Source organism: Toxorhynchites rutilus, chromosome 2 (assembly GCF_029784135.1).
Source record: "Toxorhynchites rutilus septentrionalis strain SRP chromosome 2, ASM2978413v1, whole genome shotgun sequence".
NCBI classification, from domain to species: Eukaryota; Metazoa; Arthropoda; class Insecta; order Diptera; family Culicidae; genus Toxorhynchites; species Toxorhynchites rutilus.
In genome coordinates this window covers 261545046-261566949 of record NC_073745.1, presented here as the reverse complement: position 1 = coordinate 261566949, position 21904 = coordinate 261545046, and the positions used below count along the sequence as shown (strand labels likewise).

Below are 21904 nucleotides of genomic sequence, written 5' to 3'. Positions count from 1 at the left end.
TTTCACAATTTTCTTTTAATTTTTTAATTGGAATTTTTTTCCTCAAAAATTTCACAGCAGTAGGTTATTTGATATCGGTATTAAAACTTGTACTGTTTTGGTCACTTAAATATTGATGCATCCTTTTATCTTCCGGCACCTTTCTCAGTATTTCTCGAAACATTTGATATCTTTTAAAATTCATTTTCCTTCTTTTCTGTTTCTCGAATACATTTTGATTAAAAGTACCCCATTCTCTCTATCTAATCTGAACTTATTGTCGTCGTGTACCACCATTAATTCTTCATCCATCCAAACTATCGCCAAGCTGCACAAACTGAAATAATTAAAGTGCTTTTCTTATTCTTCCCTTCCTTTCCGCACATGGACAATCCGATCACCGCACACATGACGGATGCACCGGATGACACAGGCAATCGGAGGACGGCCAGCGTGCGTTCCGTCGGCTACAGCGACCTGTTTGTGCTCAGCAAGAAGGACATGTGGGATGTGCTGAAGGAGTATCCCGCGGCCCGAGTGCGACTGGAGGCGATCGCCGTGAAGCGACTCGAAAAGTACAAGAAGGCCCCGCTCGAGAAAGGTAATGTCGGGATGAGCTCTTGTCCAGATTGCGTGCCACATGGTGATTTTGTCCGATACGAGTAGTTTTGGATACAGTTTCGATAGTGTAGCGTACTGCCGATTTGCTGTGTTTTGTTCTGCATAGATTTTTGCTCGAAGTTTTGCGTTTACTTCGTACGGATTGTACAATGCACCAGTATTAGTTACTATTTTTCACTTTTTTATTTTGTATATAATACATTCTTGAAAAGGGGTTGCGTTCATCAAGTGGAAAACTGTTTCAATTTATAAGCATGAGGGGAACGCGTCTGTAAATATGAACAAAAGAAACTTATTTTTTTTAGTACTATCACAACCTGCTCAGAGCATAGTCGCATAGCAATGAAATTTGCGGCGGTCTTACTATCCTTGCCCCGAGGCCGAAAATAATCTGTTACCAGATTAAAAGTACACGAAACAGAGCAACATGTGCAATATTATAGAATTCTATTGAGGAGATTTTGATAATACCTTGAGTGGTATTTTATTTACACTGCACATAACAGTACTTTACTATGGCTTCCATACAGATTACAACCATAAAACACGATACTGATGAATATACAGTCTATCGCAGAATTGAGTGTACAAATGCTACTTGACGATACTTGTCATTTATTTGGTATGAAATATGTTGAATACATTGATCCTTTTGATGCATATTTATTACTCACACTTTTAACTAGCTGTACGTGCAATTGAATTCCGAGAAAAGTTTACTGCTAATTGTTTATTCCTAAAAATTGAAAACAATATATTCTAGGCATCGCAAAATTGAGTGTACACTTTGAATTTCTCCGAACAAAGTAATCTTGTAAGTAAGATCTAGGAGTTAGCGTACTTTTTTTTTCGTCAGTGATTGGTGTCAACACTTAACCACTGCTTGGACAGTGTTGGTTTTTATTTTTTATTGATGTTTGAATTATTTTTTTTTTATCAAAATGGCAAATTAGAGAAATGAAAGAGATATTGTTACACGTACTAAATGATACTAAATATTAATTGTCGTGGAAAGACATTCCAAGAAATAGCAGATATAGGAAAAACCTACTATACAGGAAAAAAAAATAATAAACAGACGGTGGGTAATGTCGGGAACATAACCGGAGAGACGTAGGACTACACCAAGAGGTGTCCATTATTCGAATATCATGGAGCACAGATCCCATAATGTGCAGCTTTTCATGTACAAAATTACAGAAAAAAAAATCTAAGGATAAAATAAAACCTCAGCACTCAGCAAACACTCAAACGTTTAGATTCAAATACGAAAAAAATCAAAATTTGTCGTGCAAATATCGTGCGGTGCAAATGTTGTAGGAGTTATTGTTCAGCCGGCAACGAACACATGGTTGATGGCAAGCATATCGTAATAGGAATTTACCTTCTGGTATCGTGATATAATTGGACTTTGCACTCCTCATGAATAACTGTGTTCTACTAGTCAAGTCCTTCATTTGATACCCATATTGATGGGGCTTTGAGAAAATATGTAATCCGCCATTTTGTAGCGCTCGCCATCTTGGATTTTCAAGATCATGAAATACGCAGTTTTATAATGACTGCAGAGATAAAGGCGTGTTCCAATTTTCAGATAAACCGACTTCAGAGAAAATATGTAATCCGCCATTTTGTGGTGGCGGCCATTTTGGATTTGCATTCTTCATAAAAAACTGTGTTCTACCAGTCAATCCCTTTCATTTGATACCCATATTGATGGGGCTTTGAGAAAATATGTAATCCGCCATTTTGTAGCGCTCGCCATCTTGGATTTTCAAGATCATGAAATACGCATTTTTATAATGACTGCAAAGATAAAGGCGTGTTCCAATTTTCAGATCAACCGACTTCAGAGAAAATATGTAATCCGCCATTTTGTGGTGGCGGCCATTTTAGATTTGCATTCTTCATAAATAACTGTGTTCTACCAGTCAATCCCTTTCATTTGATACCCATATTGATGGGGCTTTGAGAAAATATGTAATCCGCCATTTTGTAGCGGTCGTCATCTTGGATTTTCAAGATCATGAAATACGCAGTTTTATAATGACTGCAAAGATAAAGGTGTGTTCCAAATTTCAGATCAACCGGTCAACAGGAAAGGGGTCAAATTTCAATTAATGTGGTACAGTGCCATAGACAAACATGTTATGTTACATACAAACATACAAATATGTCACAGCTAAATAAAACCGTTTAAAAACTCCAGCATTCTATCAAATCGAGCGCTATGAGCTACTCATTCACCCGGCGCGACGCTTCCACCGCTTTTAACACACTTCGATAGGCTCTCCTGCTCCACATCCCATTGAAACTCCTGTCTCTCACTCTTGCGGTATCGCACCGCATACATCCCCGGCAAATGCAGCGATATCTCTTTTGCTGACAATCAATTTCAAGATATCGTCCATCCTGCTTGGCGTCCGATGATAGAATGTGGCCAAACCCCACCATCGCTCACTTTATATAACCATATAGTTATCGTTGTAGGAAGGAAGGAAGGAAGGTCTTGTATTAAAGAGACTTTAAACTTTTGCAGTTCATTCGTCTCTAGCCTTGAGAAAGGCCCTTTGAAAACTCTATTCTATTCTACTCCAGCGCTACCACCTCCACCCTCTTGCCTTGAGGAAGGCACTCGATCCCTCGCCGTCCAGCTCGTCCAGCAACGATGTGGTTCAGTCGGTGTCCACACAAAGAATGGTCGTTGTAGCGACCGCCTATATTTATTTATAATCTCTTTTTTGTCTCCCTCCTTCACCTTGTCCATACGTTTCGCTCGTACCCGTGGTTGCTTGTAATGAATAACTGTTTGCTGCGGGAGCGCAGACAAAATGTATGGGAAAGTAGGGAATGTGTAGCGTAATGTGTAGCATATAAACAATGGCTGAGGATATTTCCTATCAATGTGTGTATTTGGAACCAAAATCCATTCATTAATTGAGGAGGTATTAGCGTTCAAAAACTGAACAATTTTTCACACCGAAATATTGAAATGGGCCCCTATATTGAAATATTAGACGTAGTCCTACGTCAACAAGTGGAAATACGAAGGAACAATGGAAAATCCCCGAGTAGAAGACACAAAATATCCTGTATTCTGACGATGAACGAGAAGACAGGATACGTTTGTGTCTTCATTTCATTCCGAAAGAACTCTAAAACAAACATTCCTAAATTGACTACCGAAGTAGCTGGCATCATTGGAAGACCTCTCAGAGGTCTTGTTGTCCATGAAAAGTCTTTCACCTCAAAGGCGAATATGAAAAAACGACTACAGTTTGCTATGGTATGTAAACAGACCTAAGGAGTTCTGGAACAAGGTCTTTTATACGGATGAGTCGAAAATCAATACCGTTGAATCGAATGGAAGACAGATGACGTGGAGGAAACCAGGATCGGTATTTCAGATTCAGCATTTGATTATCACAGTAAAACACGACGGCGGTAGTCAGTTGATACATTATACATTGGCGGCTTCTGGAACTGGAACCATGGTGTTTATCGATTCGGCGATGGACAAGACGGCTTAATCGAGCTTCCTGAAACGTAACCTGTAATCTCCCGTTCAGAAATTCGATCTCACTCGTGATTACTACTTTCAACAGAATAATAACCTGAAGCAAACTGACTTCGTGGTGCTGGAATGCCTGCTCTAGTATGTCTCAACCAACTCAAAACACCACCGAAATCACCGAACTTGGATACTATTGAGTGTATATGGTGGGAAATCATGAACCATCAAAATCCAGCGAGCGGAGCGGACCTCGAAACAACGGATACGGAGATCTGGGAGATACTTCCGTCTACAGTGGCCAGAAATCTCGCCTCAGTGCTTGCAGGTAGTGCTGGACGCCAAAGGGAGGTCGTACCAAATACTAGGCGATTGATTTTTGTTATCTATTAACAGATCTGAACTGATTTCAATTTTCTTTTTAAGAAAAACTTGAACTGTACGCTCAATTTTGCAACGTCTTAATTGGAGATTTTTTGTTTGTATTTTAAACATGAAGTGACCACTTTCACTACATGAAAGTAAAATAGATCGATTTTACGATGAATATGAGTCGCACTTAGTTATTTATTTTGACGTAGGACTACGTCTTTCATTTCTATACCGGGGTGTAAAACCAAAGTTTCGAGAACGAAAGCGTTACGCCGGAGACCGAGATTTTGAGCGTTAATAGCTCTTAAACAACTGAACGAAATGGTATGATAAACACTTCATTTGAAAGATAAAATGTCTACGCGTCATATACTTGTTACTTTTTCATCCAAAAACTTGTTTCAATAGTCTTAAAATTGCTTTCAAAACAGGCTATTGAAATCACCAATCGGTATATAAGCGAGCGCCGCTCGTAAACCCACTCAGTTATGATTGAACAGCGATTGGAGCATGTTGTCGCTGTTGTTGTGAAGCTAATTTCGTTTATCATGAAAGCGCTGATGAACGGTGTCACCAAGAGCCTGTTTGTGCACCTAAGGCCAAAAGGGAATCCATCAGGAGGAGTGATGCCACGGTTCCGCTTGAAACATCGGAGCAGCCGCCACACACACACACACACACATACACGTGCGGAATTCTCGTTGCTGAAAAATAATCTGCCAGTTCCCCTGGGAATTGAAAAATACATTCATGCGAAATAGTTTATTTTAATGTTTTCTATCCATATAACACTGCAACAAAATACATTTGGTTTTGTTATTTTTCAATCAATCGCAATTAACAGGAAAGCTTCTGAATATTTTTTTCCCCATCAGTGGAAATTTTCGTATCCAATGTTGGATGCATAACATGAAAAACGGAAAATGGTTTACATCGCGAAAATCAAGTCATTTTCGAGCGATTATTTGCTTTCTACTCATATAATTCATGCGAAGTTCCCGGTCGATAGCGATGTGGCTTCTTCATGCTTCCTGCGGCTGATTCGCTTATCCGAGCTGCTTTCGTGGTGCCTTACCACCGAAAGACTAACGAGCTGTCTGCTTAGTCCCGATGAAACGAGTCCTCACGGTGCGAGAGTAGAGTAAGAAATGAACGAAAGGAAGGAAGGAAGGTATTGAATTAGAGAGACTTTAAACTCTGAGAGTTCATTCGTCTCTATGAACGAAAGCAAGGGAAGTGTCGTTTTATAAAACATAAAAGAATCGAATGTAAACCCCACCCTCTTTATTGTATAAGCTTACTGTATACTCACGAATATAATAAGGGTGGGATTTAGATTCTATACTTTTATGGTTTATAAAATGACGCTTCCTTTGCTTTAGTTCATTTCTTATTCTACTCTCGCACCGTGAGGACTCGAGCTCGTTAGTCTTTCGCAGACAGCTCGTTAGTCATTCGGTGGTAAGGCACACGAAGTCAGCTCGGATAAGCGCACCAGTAGCAGGATAGGTGGAGAAGCCATCGCTATCGGAAGTCGACCGAATTGCTGATCCGCAAGCTACCTTTGCAGCATTTGGTTCGTGGAATTGCTCAGGACTTCAAAACCGACTTGCGCTTCCAAAGTTCCGCGGTTATGACGCTGCAGGAGGCTTATTCGAAGATACCAATTTGTGTGCTATCCATGCAAAACGCGTCACATCATGCCCAAGGACATCCAGCTGGCCCATCGTATCCGAGGAGAGCGTGCTATATTAGCTTAGCATATAATCAACAGCCCTTTTCAGGGCTCCAAATTTGATGGATTAGAGTTCAGAAAAGTTTTTTACAGGCCGAACTGAAAGGAGCATTTAGCGAAAATCGTGGTGTCGATGATAATTCGATACCGATAGGTGCCTTGGATATGGATTTCATAATGAAAAATATGAAATATATGACATGATGTAGTGAATATATCCCCATATCGAAGAAATCACTTTGATGAAACTGTTTACCGTTTGTCGTTTTTAATTGTTGGGAAAGGGCATTATTTCTGCTGACTAAATTCCAAGAAAAAATCCATTCCTTCTTTAAGCGTGATTCATTCTGCTTCGGATCAACGGAACAGTATGATAATCATTTCATACAAAAGATAAAATGTCCAAGAGTTATATGATTGCTATTTATTGAGTCGAAAAATTGTTTCAATAGCTTAATGATAGCTTCGAAAACAGGTTATTGAAATCATTCGTATCCGTATGTAGCGCACCCACTTGGAAACCCATTAATCTTATTGGAATGTGAGATGGGGAAGCTCATACTTACGTCTATGCATTATGCTGTACACTACAGACTTTTTTTCTCCGTACCGATTAAGAAGCCGACCGAACTATCGGTCGACAAGTCAGTCTGCAGTCGGCGAGGGCTCTTAATTTCGTTTTTGCAGGCCGAACCGAAAAAATTTCAGTCGAGTTAACTCTTTTTTACAGTAATGCTTTTGAATCCGGACACTTTGCATTACATTCAATATCATACCACAGCCATAACATTTTTTTCATGTTGAATTTATGCGATTAATAGTTGCTAATATAGTTACTGATAGTTTCTTGATAGTTACTAATCAATCGCATTAATTCAACATGCAGAAAATGTTGTGGCTGCGGTATGGTATTAAATGTAACGCAAAGTGTCCGGATTCAAATACATTACTGTATACTTACTTCGATGTTATTCGTTTCTCTCTCAGGGTAAGCAACGAATATACTAAGGGTGGGGTTTAGATTCTATACTTTTATGGTTTATAAAATGACGCTTCCTTTGCTTTCGTTCATTTCTTACTCTACTCTCGCACCGTGACGACTCGTTTGTTTGGGACCAAGCAGATAGCTAGTTAGTCTTTCAGTGGTAAGGCACACGAAAGCACCTCGGATAAGCGCACCAGCCGCAGGATAGGTGAAGAAGCCACATCGCTATCGACCGGGAACTTTGCGTGAAATTCATCGCTATCGGAAGTCGACCGAATTGCTGATCCGCAAGCTACCTTTGCAGCTTTTGGATCGTGGAATTGCTCAGGACTTCAAAACAGACTTGCGCTTCCAAAGTTCCGCGGTTATGACGCTGCTGGAGGCTTATTCGAAGATACAAATTTGTGTGCTATCCACGCAAAACGCGTCACATCATGCCCAAGGACATTCAGCTGGCCCATCGAATCCAAGGAAAGGGTGCTATATTAGCTTGGCATATAATCATCGGCCCTTTTCAGGGCTCCCAATTTGATGGATTAGAGTTTAGAAAAGTTTTTTGCAGGCCAAACTGAAACGAGAATTTTCGTTTGGATGCCATACAGCATCGAGAAAATTCCGGAAAGATCTAATCGTTGCTGAAAAATAATCTGCCAGTTCCGTGGGAATTGAAGAATACATCCATGCGAAAGAGTTTATTTTAATGTTTACTAATTATATGGCGAACACAGCGACCAAATACATTTGATTTCGTAATTTTTCAATCAAGTGTAATTAGCTGGAAAGCTTCTGAAGATTATTCTTTCCCATCAGTAGGATATTTTCGTATCCAATATTGGATGCATAACATGAAAAACGGAAAATGTTTCGTATCGCGAAAATTATATAATTTTCAATCGATTATTGCTCAGTCGCCGAAATTTTCATACTCAGAGAGTTCATTCTCCTCTAGTTTGCCTTCCAAATTGCCATCGTAAACCACACCTTCTCTCGATTCAATCACGCACGAAAAGCATACTGAAATGATATTCAACATCGTTACTGAACGAGCTGAACGGCGAGGGATCGAGGGATTCATTACCTGGCCTGACCTGACCTGAAATGCAATCAGTTTGTTTTAACTGTGAGGGAGCGCAGAAAAGCCGATGCTGATACTCTCGTGACCAAGAGAGTATCAGCATCGAAATACGGTTCCTCGGGAAGACATAGAAGCAGCCGCCACACCCACACACATACACGCGCGCAACTCTTTTCATTTGCTGGTTATCGAGAGGAAACCTGGAAAGAAATGATCGTTGCTGAAAAATAATCTGCCAGTTCCCCTTGGAATTGAAAATTACATTCAAGCGAGTTTATTTTAATATTTTCTATCCATATAATACTGCGACCACATACATTTGGTTTTGTGATTTGTCAATCAAGTGCAGTTAGCAGGAAAGCTTCTGAAGATTATTCTTCAGAACAAGGTTTTTTGTATCCAATATTGGATGCATAAAACCTTGAGTCTCCAACGTAACACTCTCGTTTTTTAAGTCACCCAAATATTTATTTATTCATTCATACAGGATGGATTTAGATTCAACTTCAAACAAATGATCTCTAAATCAAAGATAGTCCTACGTCACCCTTGCGGTTATACCATAGATATAACCCACTTCCTGTTTTTTAACTCTGAAAAACTCAACAATAACAAACCAGCACGAGATGTATAGTCAATTTTGCAATTGACTGTATCTATATATCTAAGTATATATCTGATTTCCACAATAGTTTTCAAGATGACTCGTGGCGCTTAAGCCACCTGCTTGACTGAGTTCCGCTGATGGAAGGCTCGCTCGCCTGAACTTTGAGAAACACTCCAGCTATAAGACAGGTTCCTCAGTAACGTTACTCTGAGACTCTGTTTCAAATTTGTTGGAAATGATTGGATTTGTTCCAGAGTACTTTTCAGCAAGCGCTTCTTGAGAGCCCAATATCATTTGATTGGGCGTTGCTCAGGACATTTGGAAGGATTGATCTTAAATATTAGCTGCGTACCACCGATATGTCTAGTATATTCATGTCACTATGCTGCCAGGTCGAGCCAAAACTACAGAATTCATGGCTTTTTGAGATAGAGAGCAACATCAGGCACTCTGTCCGCGCCAAATACTATTGAAAAACCCCAAGAGAACGCGATCCATACACACCAAGCGGTATTGTTGTCCTCTTTATCCATACAGTATCGCAATTGTTCGAGGAGAACAACAATACCGTTTGACGATTGTGGATCGCCTTCTCTAGGGATGTTCCAATAATTTCGGCGCGAACACACTCTATCTCGTGAATTTCAATGTTAATTGTGCTTGTGGTGATCAGTGCTGAAAATATTCACATTCGCGACATTCAAATTCGGCGAATTTCTGCCTTCCTTGTATTGATAACCTACTGCTCAAGCGAGAGTCGATAAATATGGAACAACACTATCAATGAACCCCAGTGGAATGAACATCAACATCAGCTTGCCATGAAGTTCATTTTTCATTTGCATTCTTCGTCATGGTATTCGTAAGGTCGAATATGAAGATCATTGCGTGTTAGTGAAAATCAAAGCATAAAATTCAGCGTCACCAATTGAGAGTGAAACCGATTAATGGTAAAGGATGGCAATTCATCACACAAAATTCTTGTTTTTGGCGACTTCGGCAATGGAATGTATAGAATAACTCTGGCTACGTTTTATGAATCTACTCACGATTGCCCGGAAATGACATACACTACCATTTACATGTGCAATGGGTAACACGTTTTCAATAAAAATTCACTGCAAGTGATGAAGATCAACTTAACGTTCGTGATAATCACCTGAAATTATTGACAGTAACGAAAGTGCCTGAATGCAGGCTTTTCGAAATTCGTTCATGCTGTTTTCGATCAATATACCAGACAAAGTTCACGCGTCTCGACTCTTGTGTTATACTCATTATGCCAGATATGGAGTTGAGTTTTAACAGAAGAGAATTCACCCGATACTGGGAAAAATCTAATTCATCCATTCGTGAATAAATTTTGATAATTTATGGCACTGGTGGTGATAAACGATTGACTTTTGCTGTCACACGTGCAGATTGCTTGTCAAACAAGGTTTTGAGGAATTTCGTTAAATTTGTCGTTATAAAGTATAGAGGGTGTTGCATTTATGCGAATTGCATTATAAAAAGTCAGTACTGGAAGCTGCTCAAAATCTCCCAAACGTTAAATTCATTTCCATAACAACACATGAAAATTCAGGTAAATAATCGCAATGCCGGTTTCTAGCTCGAGATCTCGTCATCGAATCTTATACACTCTGCCTCACTCCTATAAGATCAGGTGATGATATTGCTGCTTTGTGTCATTGTGAACGAACAATGCTTCAATTTATATTCTAGTGTGTAAGATGACTACCAAACACTGCATGATTTTCATATTCATATTTCAAGTTTCTATAAGACCAGTTACATTTTTCGTTGTTTTAGTTGTAAATCTGGAAAATACCGATGAGAAAAGTGCTCACGGAGAGAGAAGAAAGACAAATCGATTCATTTCACCAATAAAATGTTGGGATCAGAGAAATTGCTCGTCGGATTGGACGATCCCATTAAGTAGTACTTAATTATTTGGCGAATCCTCAAGGATACGGTAAGAATGAGAGAGCTCCACGTATATCGATGCTCTCTGACCGGGATAAGTGGGTAATAGCTAGAACAGCTTCGAATAAATCAAAATCGCTCATGCAATAAAGCAATAATTCAATTCAAATGTTACTCGGGTGACTACTTGTCAAGTTTTGGTTAAAGCTCATTAACTTACAACATCTCACATCGGGGGGTCTCCGTAGCCACAATGGTTGCGCGTTCGCTTAGTAAGCGATCGATCGTGAGTTCAAAACTCAGGGCCCTCATTGACCATCTTTGTGTTGTTACAGAATAGCTACGTCCACGCAACAATCATCAGCGATGGAGATCGATCCACGGTCGAAATAAGATCGATGATTCATCCATACAACTGCTCTGCTCTGCCAGATACATCGGGCTACTGTTCTATAAATAACTCAACAATGATCAATCAACTGTCTCCGCTGTCCGGTCTAACTGGATAATGGAAGAACAGATAGAAAACTCTTACGCCTAAATGGCTATTGTGTGAATGTACCATATGTAATGGTATAGAAGGAATACTGGCGAATGGCAACTGTGTGTAATGTGCTAATTATAGATATGATAATCATGTGACATGTACACGATTAAAATTCGGCTCTGTTACAGCTAAAATGCTAATGAGCCTCAAATAAATAAATGGGATAAAAAAAAAAAAAAATCTCACATCGGAAGACGTCTGAGTTTTGCCAAAGCTCACATGAACCGACAGTGGGACATGGTATGTTGTGACGAAGAATGTTTCCAAAAGAATACATTTTGCTATATACCAATCCTCTCTCCTACCGTTTTTGCGTGGATATCGTGACAAAAATTCACATTCCAGCAAAACAATGCTACTATTCTTTCAAGCAAGAAAACTGAGCAATATATTAAGGACCAAAAACTTATTTTTTTTGGACTGGCCGGCTCACTCTTCCGACTTGAATCCTGTTGAAGATCTTGGGGGAATCCTTGTACGCAGAATCTACATTGATGGAAAACGAAACACCACGATTGAGGATAATTATAGAGAAATCCGTTCAGCAAAATTTGGTAAACACGAATTTTCCATGTTATTAGCCGAACTGGCAAGGTTGCCAATTATTGACATGTAAATCAGCCGATCGTTTTGAATTTTTCATTGATAATACTTTTGAATTTTGAAATGGTCTTATAGAAACTGGACAGCTGAAATCATCATATGTAAGCACAATTAATAAACAAACAACTCTTTGAACGAAATTGACGTTAAATATACTTTAATCTAAGCATTCAACAATGTATGAATGTATCTTGTTGAAACTAAAGGGTGTGTCACATCAAATTGCATCACGGAAAAAACGCTGTAGAAATTCGCCCAGTAGACCGATCCTTTTGAAAATTTTAGACAGTAAAATAAAAACTACTAAAAAACTTTTGGCATTTTCTTTTTATTCATACTTCGAGCCCAAGCCCGTATGCTCGCACCTTCCTCTTTAACCCGTCCATAAGGTTCTGTACAACGTCAGGTTGTAGTTTTTTTTTTAACAGAAATCCATTTTCTCTTGAAGTCCGCCTCCGATTTGACAACTTTTGGGTTCTTCCGGAGGACCTGCTTCATAATCGCCCAATATTTCTCTATTGGGCGAAGCTCCGGCGCGTTGGGCGGGTTCATTTCCTTTGGCACGAAGGTGACCCCGTTGGCTTCGTACCACTCCAACACGTCCTTTGAATAGTGGCACGAAGCGAGATCCGGCCAGAAGATGGTCGGGCCCTCGTGCTGCTTCAATAGTGGTAGTAAGCGCTTCTGTAGGCACTCCTTAAGGTAAACCTGCCCGTTTACCGTGCCGGTCATCACGAAGGGGGCGCTTCGCTTTCCGCAAGAGCAGATCGCTTGCCACACCATGTACTTTTTGGCAAACTTGGATAGTTTCTGCTTGCGAATCTCCTCCGGAACGCTGAATTTGTCCTCTACGGAAAAGAACAACAGGCCCGGCAGCGGAGGCGATCTGGCGTAGTGGTAACATCCATGCCTCTCACGCTAATGGTCACGAGTTCAATTCTCACTCCCGACATTCTTCCAAAAAATGGAAGTAAAAGTGACGAACCAGCCAAATGAGTTGAAAGTCACTATAATACAGAAAAAAAAACAGGCCCGGCAGCTGACGAAAGTCCGCTTTGACGTAGGTTTCGTCGTCCATTACCAGGCAACGCGGCTTCGTCAGCATTTCGGTGTACAGCTTCCGGGCTCGCGTCTTCCCCACCATGTTTTGCCTTTCGTCGCGGTTAGGAGCCTTCTGAACCTTGTATGTACGCAGGCCCTATTCAAACAAAAAGATATAATTGAGTGAAAAAACTCCAGAAAATATTTTTTCTTTAACTTCATTCAAATTTAATTCAGCCTTCTCATTGATGCTTGGTCTGTCAGACCTATACGCGAGTATAGGAAGGTTGAAGAAAATGTTTTATTCATTATCTAAATTTATATTATCGCCTCCAACATAGGCCCCTTCTTAACCAATACACTTTTTGCAACGAACATTCTTATTTTCTTCTTCTTGTTGAATTATAGAGACCTTAAACTTTTGCAGTTCATTCGTCTCTAGCCCTGAGAAGGGCCGTTGAGGACAACTCATCACAAACTCCCTCTCCATCTGCCTTGAAAAGACACTTCATTGTTTTTCGACGCTCCTCAGCAAACTGTGCCCGCTTTTAACAACATCAAACGACGTTCTTGACGAACAATCTAGTGATCGATACACTTTTTATAGCTGTATTCAGGAATTAGCTCCAGTTCGTGCAGCGTTTTTATATTTTCGATTCGGGTTTATTCAAAACGGGTCCATCCAAGCGGTAATTTGAGTTTCGTAAATAGGAAAAAGTCACATGCATGTCTCGTCGCCAGTAATTATGCGTTAGATGAACGTGGGATCAGAATTTGTTCGTCTTCAGCCTCTTTATTACGATGGAATTTATGAAGCAAATCGAGATTTTTTGGTACTAGTCGTGCTGCGTCTTTTATTGTGAGAGATTTTTAATGTCATCCTTGACGTGGAAAATCATTCTTCTCTTCTCAGTCGTCTTTGAATGTCTTACACCTTTCATACATCCGTGTTTTCGATATTTTCACCGTTTAGGCTCAAGAAATTTTGTTTGCAACACACAATTCCTTTGACCAATAGAATAACCCATAACGAAAATCGCCGAGCAAAAAAAGTTAACTTGACACTGTAAACAAACTAAATGACAGATTGCACTCAAAATTGACGCTAAGATCACTGAAAATAGTACCAACTTAGAAAAACTGTTCAGCGGAGAAGGTTTATATTTGACACTAGCTGACCCGGCAAACTTCGTCCCGCCCAAAATGTATATTTCGTATCACATTCACGTTTTCTTACTAAGCGCACGTTCATGGGCCCAATCGCAGAACTGTTCATTGATTGATCTTCTAATCTACCCTTCAAAATTACATTTTACTATAATATTCCTAGTACTTCTACTAAAACTCGTCATTATAATATTATTATTCGGGGATTATTTTTAGACACGTCATTTTAGCTTTGAATGTATTCCGAGGGGCAAAATCATTTGTATTTGTTTCATTTGTATTGCAGCCCGCCCCCTTCGAGAGGGGGACAAGTGTCTATTTACCATAGAAACGTTTCTTGCCCCCTAAAACCTTCATATGCCAAATTTTGCTCCATTTGCTTGATTGGCTTTCGAGTTATGCAGAAATTTGTGTTTCATTTGTATGGCAGACCCCCCCCCCCCTTTGAGAAGGAGGCGGAGCTACTCACCATAGAAACGCTTCTTACCCCTGAAACCTTCACATGCCAAATTTGGTTCCATTTGCTTGATTAGTTTTCGAGTTATGCAGACATTTATGTTTCATTTGTCTGAACATCGTTTCAGAAAGGGCTGACGCACTGAAATGGAACCGATAGTAATCTGAGGGGGCAATTCCTGGGGAATAAAGCTGATGAGATAGAATCTTCCAGTTCACTCTTTCTAGATAATTCTTGATAGATCCATCGAGCGTAGTCGCTCGGCTGTTATTTCTTTGACGAAAAGTTCCCCGGCCAGAACAGGAATCGAGCCGGAACATTATAATGTATGATGCTAACCACTTTGCCACAGGAACACGTATGACCGAACTATCATAATGGCTGACAATAAGATCTCAAGACGAATACGCCTCTTAGAATTTGGGATTCAATTTTGAACTATTACCTTCTTAAAACTATGTAACCTAATCTGTAAAAAATGAAAGATTTGAAAAAAGAAACCATTTTTGTTGCAATTGAATTTCGATGATTTACATACCAATCGAATTGGTAATTCTCTTAGATTTGTTAGATTTTTTATAATACACACAGATACAATTCAATTCCCTTATACCTAAATGATTCAAATTGACTAGAATTGTAAACACTCCCCTTTTCCCATACATTGTATTATAGAAGCTTTAAACGTTAAAGTTTCTTCGCCTCTAGCATTGAAAAAGCCCTTTGGGTGATTATCTTTGCGAAAGGCTGATATACTGGATGTACTGGAAATCAGTTAGAAAAACTTTTGGTTTGTTAAAGAAAATTAATTCGTTATGATCTGTTGCCAAAAACAAATTTATTCGCCGAAAGTAATCTAGAAAAACATTCAATTAGTTGATAGATTATAATTCGTCACTGCTGAGAACATCTCGCAGAATTTTATCTATGTTGTGTCGAATGTTCATTGAACCAGGGATCGTGGTTTAGTATGTAAAGACGAGATGGACGATTTTTTTTCCAGGCTATGGCCCAACTAATGTTTATATGACGTTATTGGGCATAGGGTAGAAAGAATTTCCACATGGCTCTAGCCGAGAATGTCAAGGAATATTGGCCGAGGGAAATAAGTATCGAATAAGGTTTTAAATAGCAAGATCTAACGCAGAAGTGTAACCGGAAGAGGGATTGATTCTGGTGGGTTGATCATTAGTAACAAGAAATTGGTTACCTAAAATGAAGTCTTCGATTATAGTTCCTCTTGTTAATCCACCACAGTAGTGTGTGCATGGAAGTCACTAAGAACTAGGAAGAATATAAATGCTGACGATGATTACTGAATAGGGTAATTCGATGCATATAACAATTTCCTCAATGTGTCAGTAATAAGAAGGCTAGAGGCGGAATTGGTGCAGAGTTTTTTTCTTCAAGTGATTTCGGCGGCGATCAGCTTCAGCTTTGGAAGTTTTCTGTTTGTGGGGTAACTATTTCTAGTATAGAATATAACGCTTGAAGTTTTCTTTCGAGATTTTCATCAATGTGAAAATCTGAACAATCTATTTAACTAGTTTTCCATCGTGAATTGTAATATCTTGGAATGCTTATAAATCCATAATAATTTCAGTTTTAGTAACAATATCTAATATACTTTCTGCTTTCAAACGCACTTTGCACGAACTCCACTGAACATAGCTATCTCGTAGTTGAATCTTCAGTTAGTAGTATTACATTTTGTTTTTGCACTAGAGCATTACAGGAGAGGTTTTAATTTATCGCCCTACGGTTCCCTGTGGGACCGGATGGGAAATTGCTAGAGCAAAAAAGATAGAGAGAAAGTGAGGGCACGACTGCAACGTTTGTACTGTTTGATTAGATTGTTATTGTGTTAACTATGTGCTATTTTTGCGATTAATTATTCAAACCAAAGTCGCAATGGGACGCTGCCAATCGACACCAGGACTAGTGGAGACGCGGGGCCGCACCACCATCGAGGACATGTGGATATCACCGACGACAGCGATTACGTCCGCCAGCTCGATGGTCCCTACATATCCACCACCGGCGAACAGGTAAGGGACTAATCCGTAGTGTCACCATCGGTCTCGTGTCGTTTCTCATCCCGACATTTCCATCGATATAAAGCCATTTATCTGCGTGGGTTAGCCCATGGATAGCACAATTTCATGATTAATTTTATATATAGTTTTTATTTCAAAACCAGGAAAGAGCTTCTTCGCGAGGATGGTGTGAACATTGGTTCTCCGGTAGTGTGTTGGAGCAGTTGTTAATGAAGTCACTCTCGCAAGTATTTTTTGGGATATAAACATCTATTAAAATTATTATAAAAACTCGTTTAACCATCCGAACTAGTTCTATAAGCATCTAAAATCCATCAATTAGACATCTATTACTCTCTTAAACAGATGAACTGTTCATACATTCTTGACATTCTTGAAAGTTGTTCCAGAAGTCCCTGAAGTTTGGCATTTTCTTTGATTTGGTAATAATGGTATAATATGGTTATGATTTTATTATTTTTCTGTAGTTACATTTAGAAGCCTGTTCTATAAAATTCCTTCCAAAAATATTATTCAATTTGAACGACGAAAGTGTCACCCATATCTGGGTGACGGGGCGACGAAAGCGTTAAATCAGTTTTGATTTATTCATTTCGTTAGCAAGGGAATCATCCTGTTTGACTGTCACTACTGTCTTCAAGTTTATGTCAACTGATCATTTTTTCGTACTTTCCACTCTCTTCAGCATTATTTGCACTGGATGAGGCGGCTTAATAACCTTCGAAAACCCTCTTCGGCAATTATTCAAAAAGCGAACTCTTGAAGCGCTCTATAATTATTTGGAATATATGAAAAATATGTATAATTTTATAATTTATTTTTTACAATTTTATTAATTAATTTATGTATGTCATGTTACGGATTGAAATTGTGCAGTTGGCGTTATATATGTTGCTAGCATGCATTACTTCGATTTCCAATATATGGCATATTTTCATTTGACATTAATCGTCAAATATATATTAGGGTAAATGATCTTGGTTTGTCCGATTTGGGGTGTTTTTACGCAACTAATAAATGCATATCAAATTTTTTCATGAAAATCACATATAATCGATACGAGTTTGGGTTTGTTGAAAAGTCCCAAGTCTCTAGTTGCTAAAGGGTGTGTCACATCAAATTGCATCACGGAAAAAACGCTGTAGAAATTCGCCCAGTAGACCAATCCTTTTGAAAATTTTAGACAGTAAAATAAAAACTATTAAACAACTTTTGGCATTTTCTTTTTATTCATACTTCGAGCCCAAGCCCGTATGCTCGCACCTTCCTCTTTACCCCGTCCATAAGGTTCTGTACAACGTCAGGTTGTAGTTTTTTTTGAACAGAAATCCATTTTCTCTTGAAGTCCGCCTCCGATATGACAACTTTTGGGTTCTTCCGGAGGGCCTGCTTCATAATCGCCCAATATTTCTCTATTGGGCGAAGCTCCGGCGCGTTGGGCGGGTTCATTTCCTTTGGCACGAAGGTGACCCCGTTGGCTTCGTACCACTTCAACACGTCCTTTGAATAGTGGCACGAAGCGAGATCCGGCCAGAAGATGATCGGGCCCTCGTGCTGCTTCAATAGTGGTAGTAAGCGCTTCTGTAGGCACTCCTTAAGGTAAACCTGCCCGTTTACCGTGCCGGTCATCACGAAGGGGGCGCTCCGCTTTCCGCAAGAGCAGATCGCTTGCCACACCATGTACTTTTTGGCAAACTTGGATAGTTTCTGCTTGCGAATCTCCTCCGGAACGCTGAATTTGTCCTCTGCGGAGAAGAACAACAGGCCCGGCAGCTGACGAAAGTCCGCTTTGACGTAGGTTTCGTCGTCCATTACCAGGCAATGCGGCTTCGTCAGCATTTCGGTGTACAGCTTCCGGGCTCGCGTCTTCCCCACGATGTTTTGCCTTTCGTCGCGGTTAGGAGCCTTCTGAACCTTGTATGTACGCAGGCCCTCCCGCTGCTTGGTCCGCTGGACGAATGAACTTGACAAATTCAGCTTATTGGCGACATCCCGGACCGAACTTCTCGGATCACGTCTAAACTGCTTAACTACGCGCTTGTGATCTTTTTCACTGACGGAGCATCCATTTTTGCCGTTCTTCACCTTCCGGTCGATGGTTAGGTTCTCGAAATATCGTTTTAGTACTCTGCTGACCGTGGATTGGACGATTCCCAGCATCTTACCGATGTCCCGATGTAACAACTCCGGATTCTCGAAATGAGTGCACAGGATTAATTCACGACGCTCTTTTTCGTTCGACGACATTTTTCCAAATTTACGAAAAATTGACAGTGAAGCATGGCCAACGTGATCTATACACTCTTATCTGATTATAAGCGAAAGCTGAAGATATAATTCCTAAAAATTAAATTCCTACAGCGTTTTTTCCGTGATGCAATTTGATGTGACACACCCTTTAATACTACCATAAAGTGTTTAAATTATTCAAATTTTTATGTTTTTTTAAGGATTTTCCTCGAAGAGGAATTATGATCATGGTTTGACCACCTCTGATCATGGTTTATCCAAAAAATGATCAAGGTTTGTCCGGTTTTAAAAATCACCATTTTTGAATAAAAACATTCGATTTCTCAAGTAGATGTTGCATTTATCATTGCTTGAGTTTACTGTCATTATATTCATCCATTCTTTCTTCAGAATATTGCCTTTTCTTGGGCATTTTAAGAGTGTTACCCTCAACACACTCAACACAGAGAAACTTTATTTCTGCTACGAGCGAAGGACACCATAAACAAACTGCAGCGCGCCAAACGGTTGCCATAGATCATGTGGATCATGTCATGTGGATCATGTGGACAAAACAACATTATTGAATTGGACAACTCATGATCAGAATTGAGTTCCTCAAAATGCGTTAATTTAATGGTTTAACTATGTAAATCTGATACAAATCGTGTGCAAGAATGATGTTTACAATATTTTACGATATAATCATCTGGACAATTTCATTTATATGTTTTGAAACATTAGAATACCTGATTTGACAAAGGTGTGCTAAATTAGAGCATTCAAAAAAGTGGACAAACCATGATTTTATTTTCGACTGGACAAACCAAAATCATTTACCTTAGTGTCATTTTACAAAAAAAAAAACATAGTAAGTTGGATGATCAGCATATCAATAATGTCGAGTTCCGTTCCAAATATAGAATATTTGCCTAAGAAATAGACGAAATGTGTGGAATCAATTGTGGGTTGCTTCAAACAAAAATATTTTGAGGCTCTTCTGAAAAAATTTTTGTTTTATAAATCAAAAAAATGCATACTTTCATGATGCATATCTGGTACAGCTAACTTTCACCTCCGACCAACGGTACTCAAGATTCCGGCGAAAGCAGAAAGTGCCCTGTTTTCTATATTTGCCCCTACAAGCTCGCCTTATATTTCTGAGGACTTTTGGTATATTTATCCATAGGCTGTGGTACCTAACTTAAAACGTTTAGTAATTGTTTCGTTCGGCTATAATACAGTGATGGACACAAAAAAATCCACCCTATTGTAAATCAAAGTGTTCCAATATTAAATTATTGTCTAAGCTTTTCGGTATTCCGGTCAATACTTCGTAAAAGTAGGTAATTAGTAGACTATTTAGTCATTTCAGTATTGTTGATTTATTTTTTGAGAAAACAAAAAAAATGACTTTTGTTCCGAAATGGGTAATTTTAAGGTATGACATAAAAAAAATCAGTTGCGTAAGTTTGTTTTACCGTATTTTGTTTTTTTTACCCTATTTTTTTTTGGAGGAACGGGACCTGAAGAGCCACCTTGTCAAAAATCGACTAAGATCAGCGACACCAACAAAAAAACGACTTCAGTTTGCGAGGGACCATGTCAACAAGCCACTGAAGTTCTTGGAAGTGCGTTATTTGGTCGGACGCCTCCAGAACCGGCATCTACAACCGATTATGAAGCACGTTGGTGTAAGCATCATGGTGTGGGGCTGTTTATTGTGGGTTGGTTGGTTACAATTTGGATGGTTACAACGACATTTCGTGCGAAAACTTGGAAGAATCCATGCTCAAAATGGAACTGCATCTTTCAGCAAGATAAGAACCCGAAGCATACTGCGAAGAAAACAGCAGCATTCTTCAGTTCGATTCGGATCAAACCAATGGTGTGGCCACCCCATTATCCCGATTTGAAACCTATTGAGAATTTATGGGCGTTTTTGGACAACAAGGTGGCAAAAACTGACGTTACGAATGAGCAAAACTATTTTGCTGCGTTGAAGACGTCTTGGGACGTGCTAGATCCCCAATACATCCAGAACCTCGTGGAGAGTATGCCAAAGCGTTTTCAGGTTATCGTTATCGAGACCAAATGGGGTCATATTGACTATTAATAATTTGTTTTTATTATTTACAGTGTCAGGCAAAAGTATAAGACCACTGCTCAAGCAAAAAAAAGAAAGTGACAAAACTTTGAGCAAAAATAATCCAATCCAGTGCTTCAACCCATTTATAATAATCTATATGCATTGTTTGATTAAATATATAGCATCTGTAGTTCAAAAATAGTCATTTATTCAAAATGCGTTTAAGCATACTTAACTATTAAAATGACGCGACAAAATTTAGGACCGGTTTTAAAATTTAAAGTAAAAAAAAAATTTAAAAAACTAGAAAATTCATACCGTGAAAAGCTTCTAGGGTTAGTACTTGGTCGTGTAACCTTTGTTACGCATCACTTCACGCACCCGGTTCAGCATGGATTCCACCAACTTCTGGCATGTGTTGACCGTGATGGCGTACCAACAAGCTTGGATCCTATCCAACAATTGCTGCTTATTCTTCGACTTCTTCGTGTACACCGACCTTTTCACGATCTGCCATAGGTTCTCTATACGGTTCAGATCCGTGAACTGCATTGGGCACTCCATGACGTCGACTTAGTTATCCTGGAACCACTTTTTGACGGCCATGACGGTGTGCATCGGATCGTTAACCTGCATGAACTGCTATTTCGGGGCATCTCCCACTCGGCGTGTGGCCGCATAACATCCCTTAGGATTTGGGCGTAGAAGTACTGATCTAGGGGGCCAACCCCGTACCAGGAGAAGCACCTCCACACCATAATGTTCTCTCCTCCATTCTTGAATGTCTTCGTGGTATACTGTGGCATGTGAGCGTTCGAGCCGATGAGGTTTACCTTCGTCTCATCCGGCCACAGTTTATTTCGCCACTGCTTTTCCTTCTCCGGCCGATCCAATCGAAGTGAT

General features: G+C 39.6%; 1 protein-coding gene across 9 annotated transcripts in view; it reads left to right on the top strand.

The window, feature by feature from the left end:
- The window catches only part of LOC129764713 (cyclic nucleotide-gated cation channel alpha-3), a 425575-nt gene that overhangs the window by 387234 nt on the left and 16437 nt on the right, over positions 1–21904 (top strand). For 8 of the 9 annotated variants that reach the window (XM_055764092.1, XM_055764090.1, XM_055764097.1 and 5 more), the window contains 2 exons: positions 413–580; positions 16533–16674. In XM_055764092.1, coding sequence (XP_055620067.1) covers positions 413–580; positions 16533–16674 — 310 coding nt within the window. The remainder of the gene's footprint in view (positions 1–412; positions 581–16532; positions 16675–21904) is intronic. The other variant, XM_055764096.1, reaches the window with a different exon arrangement.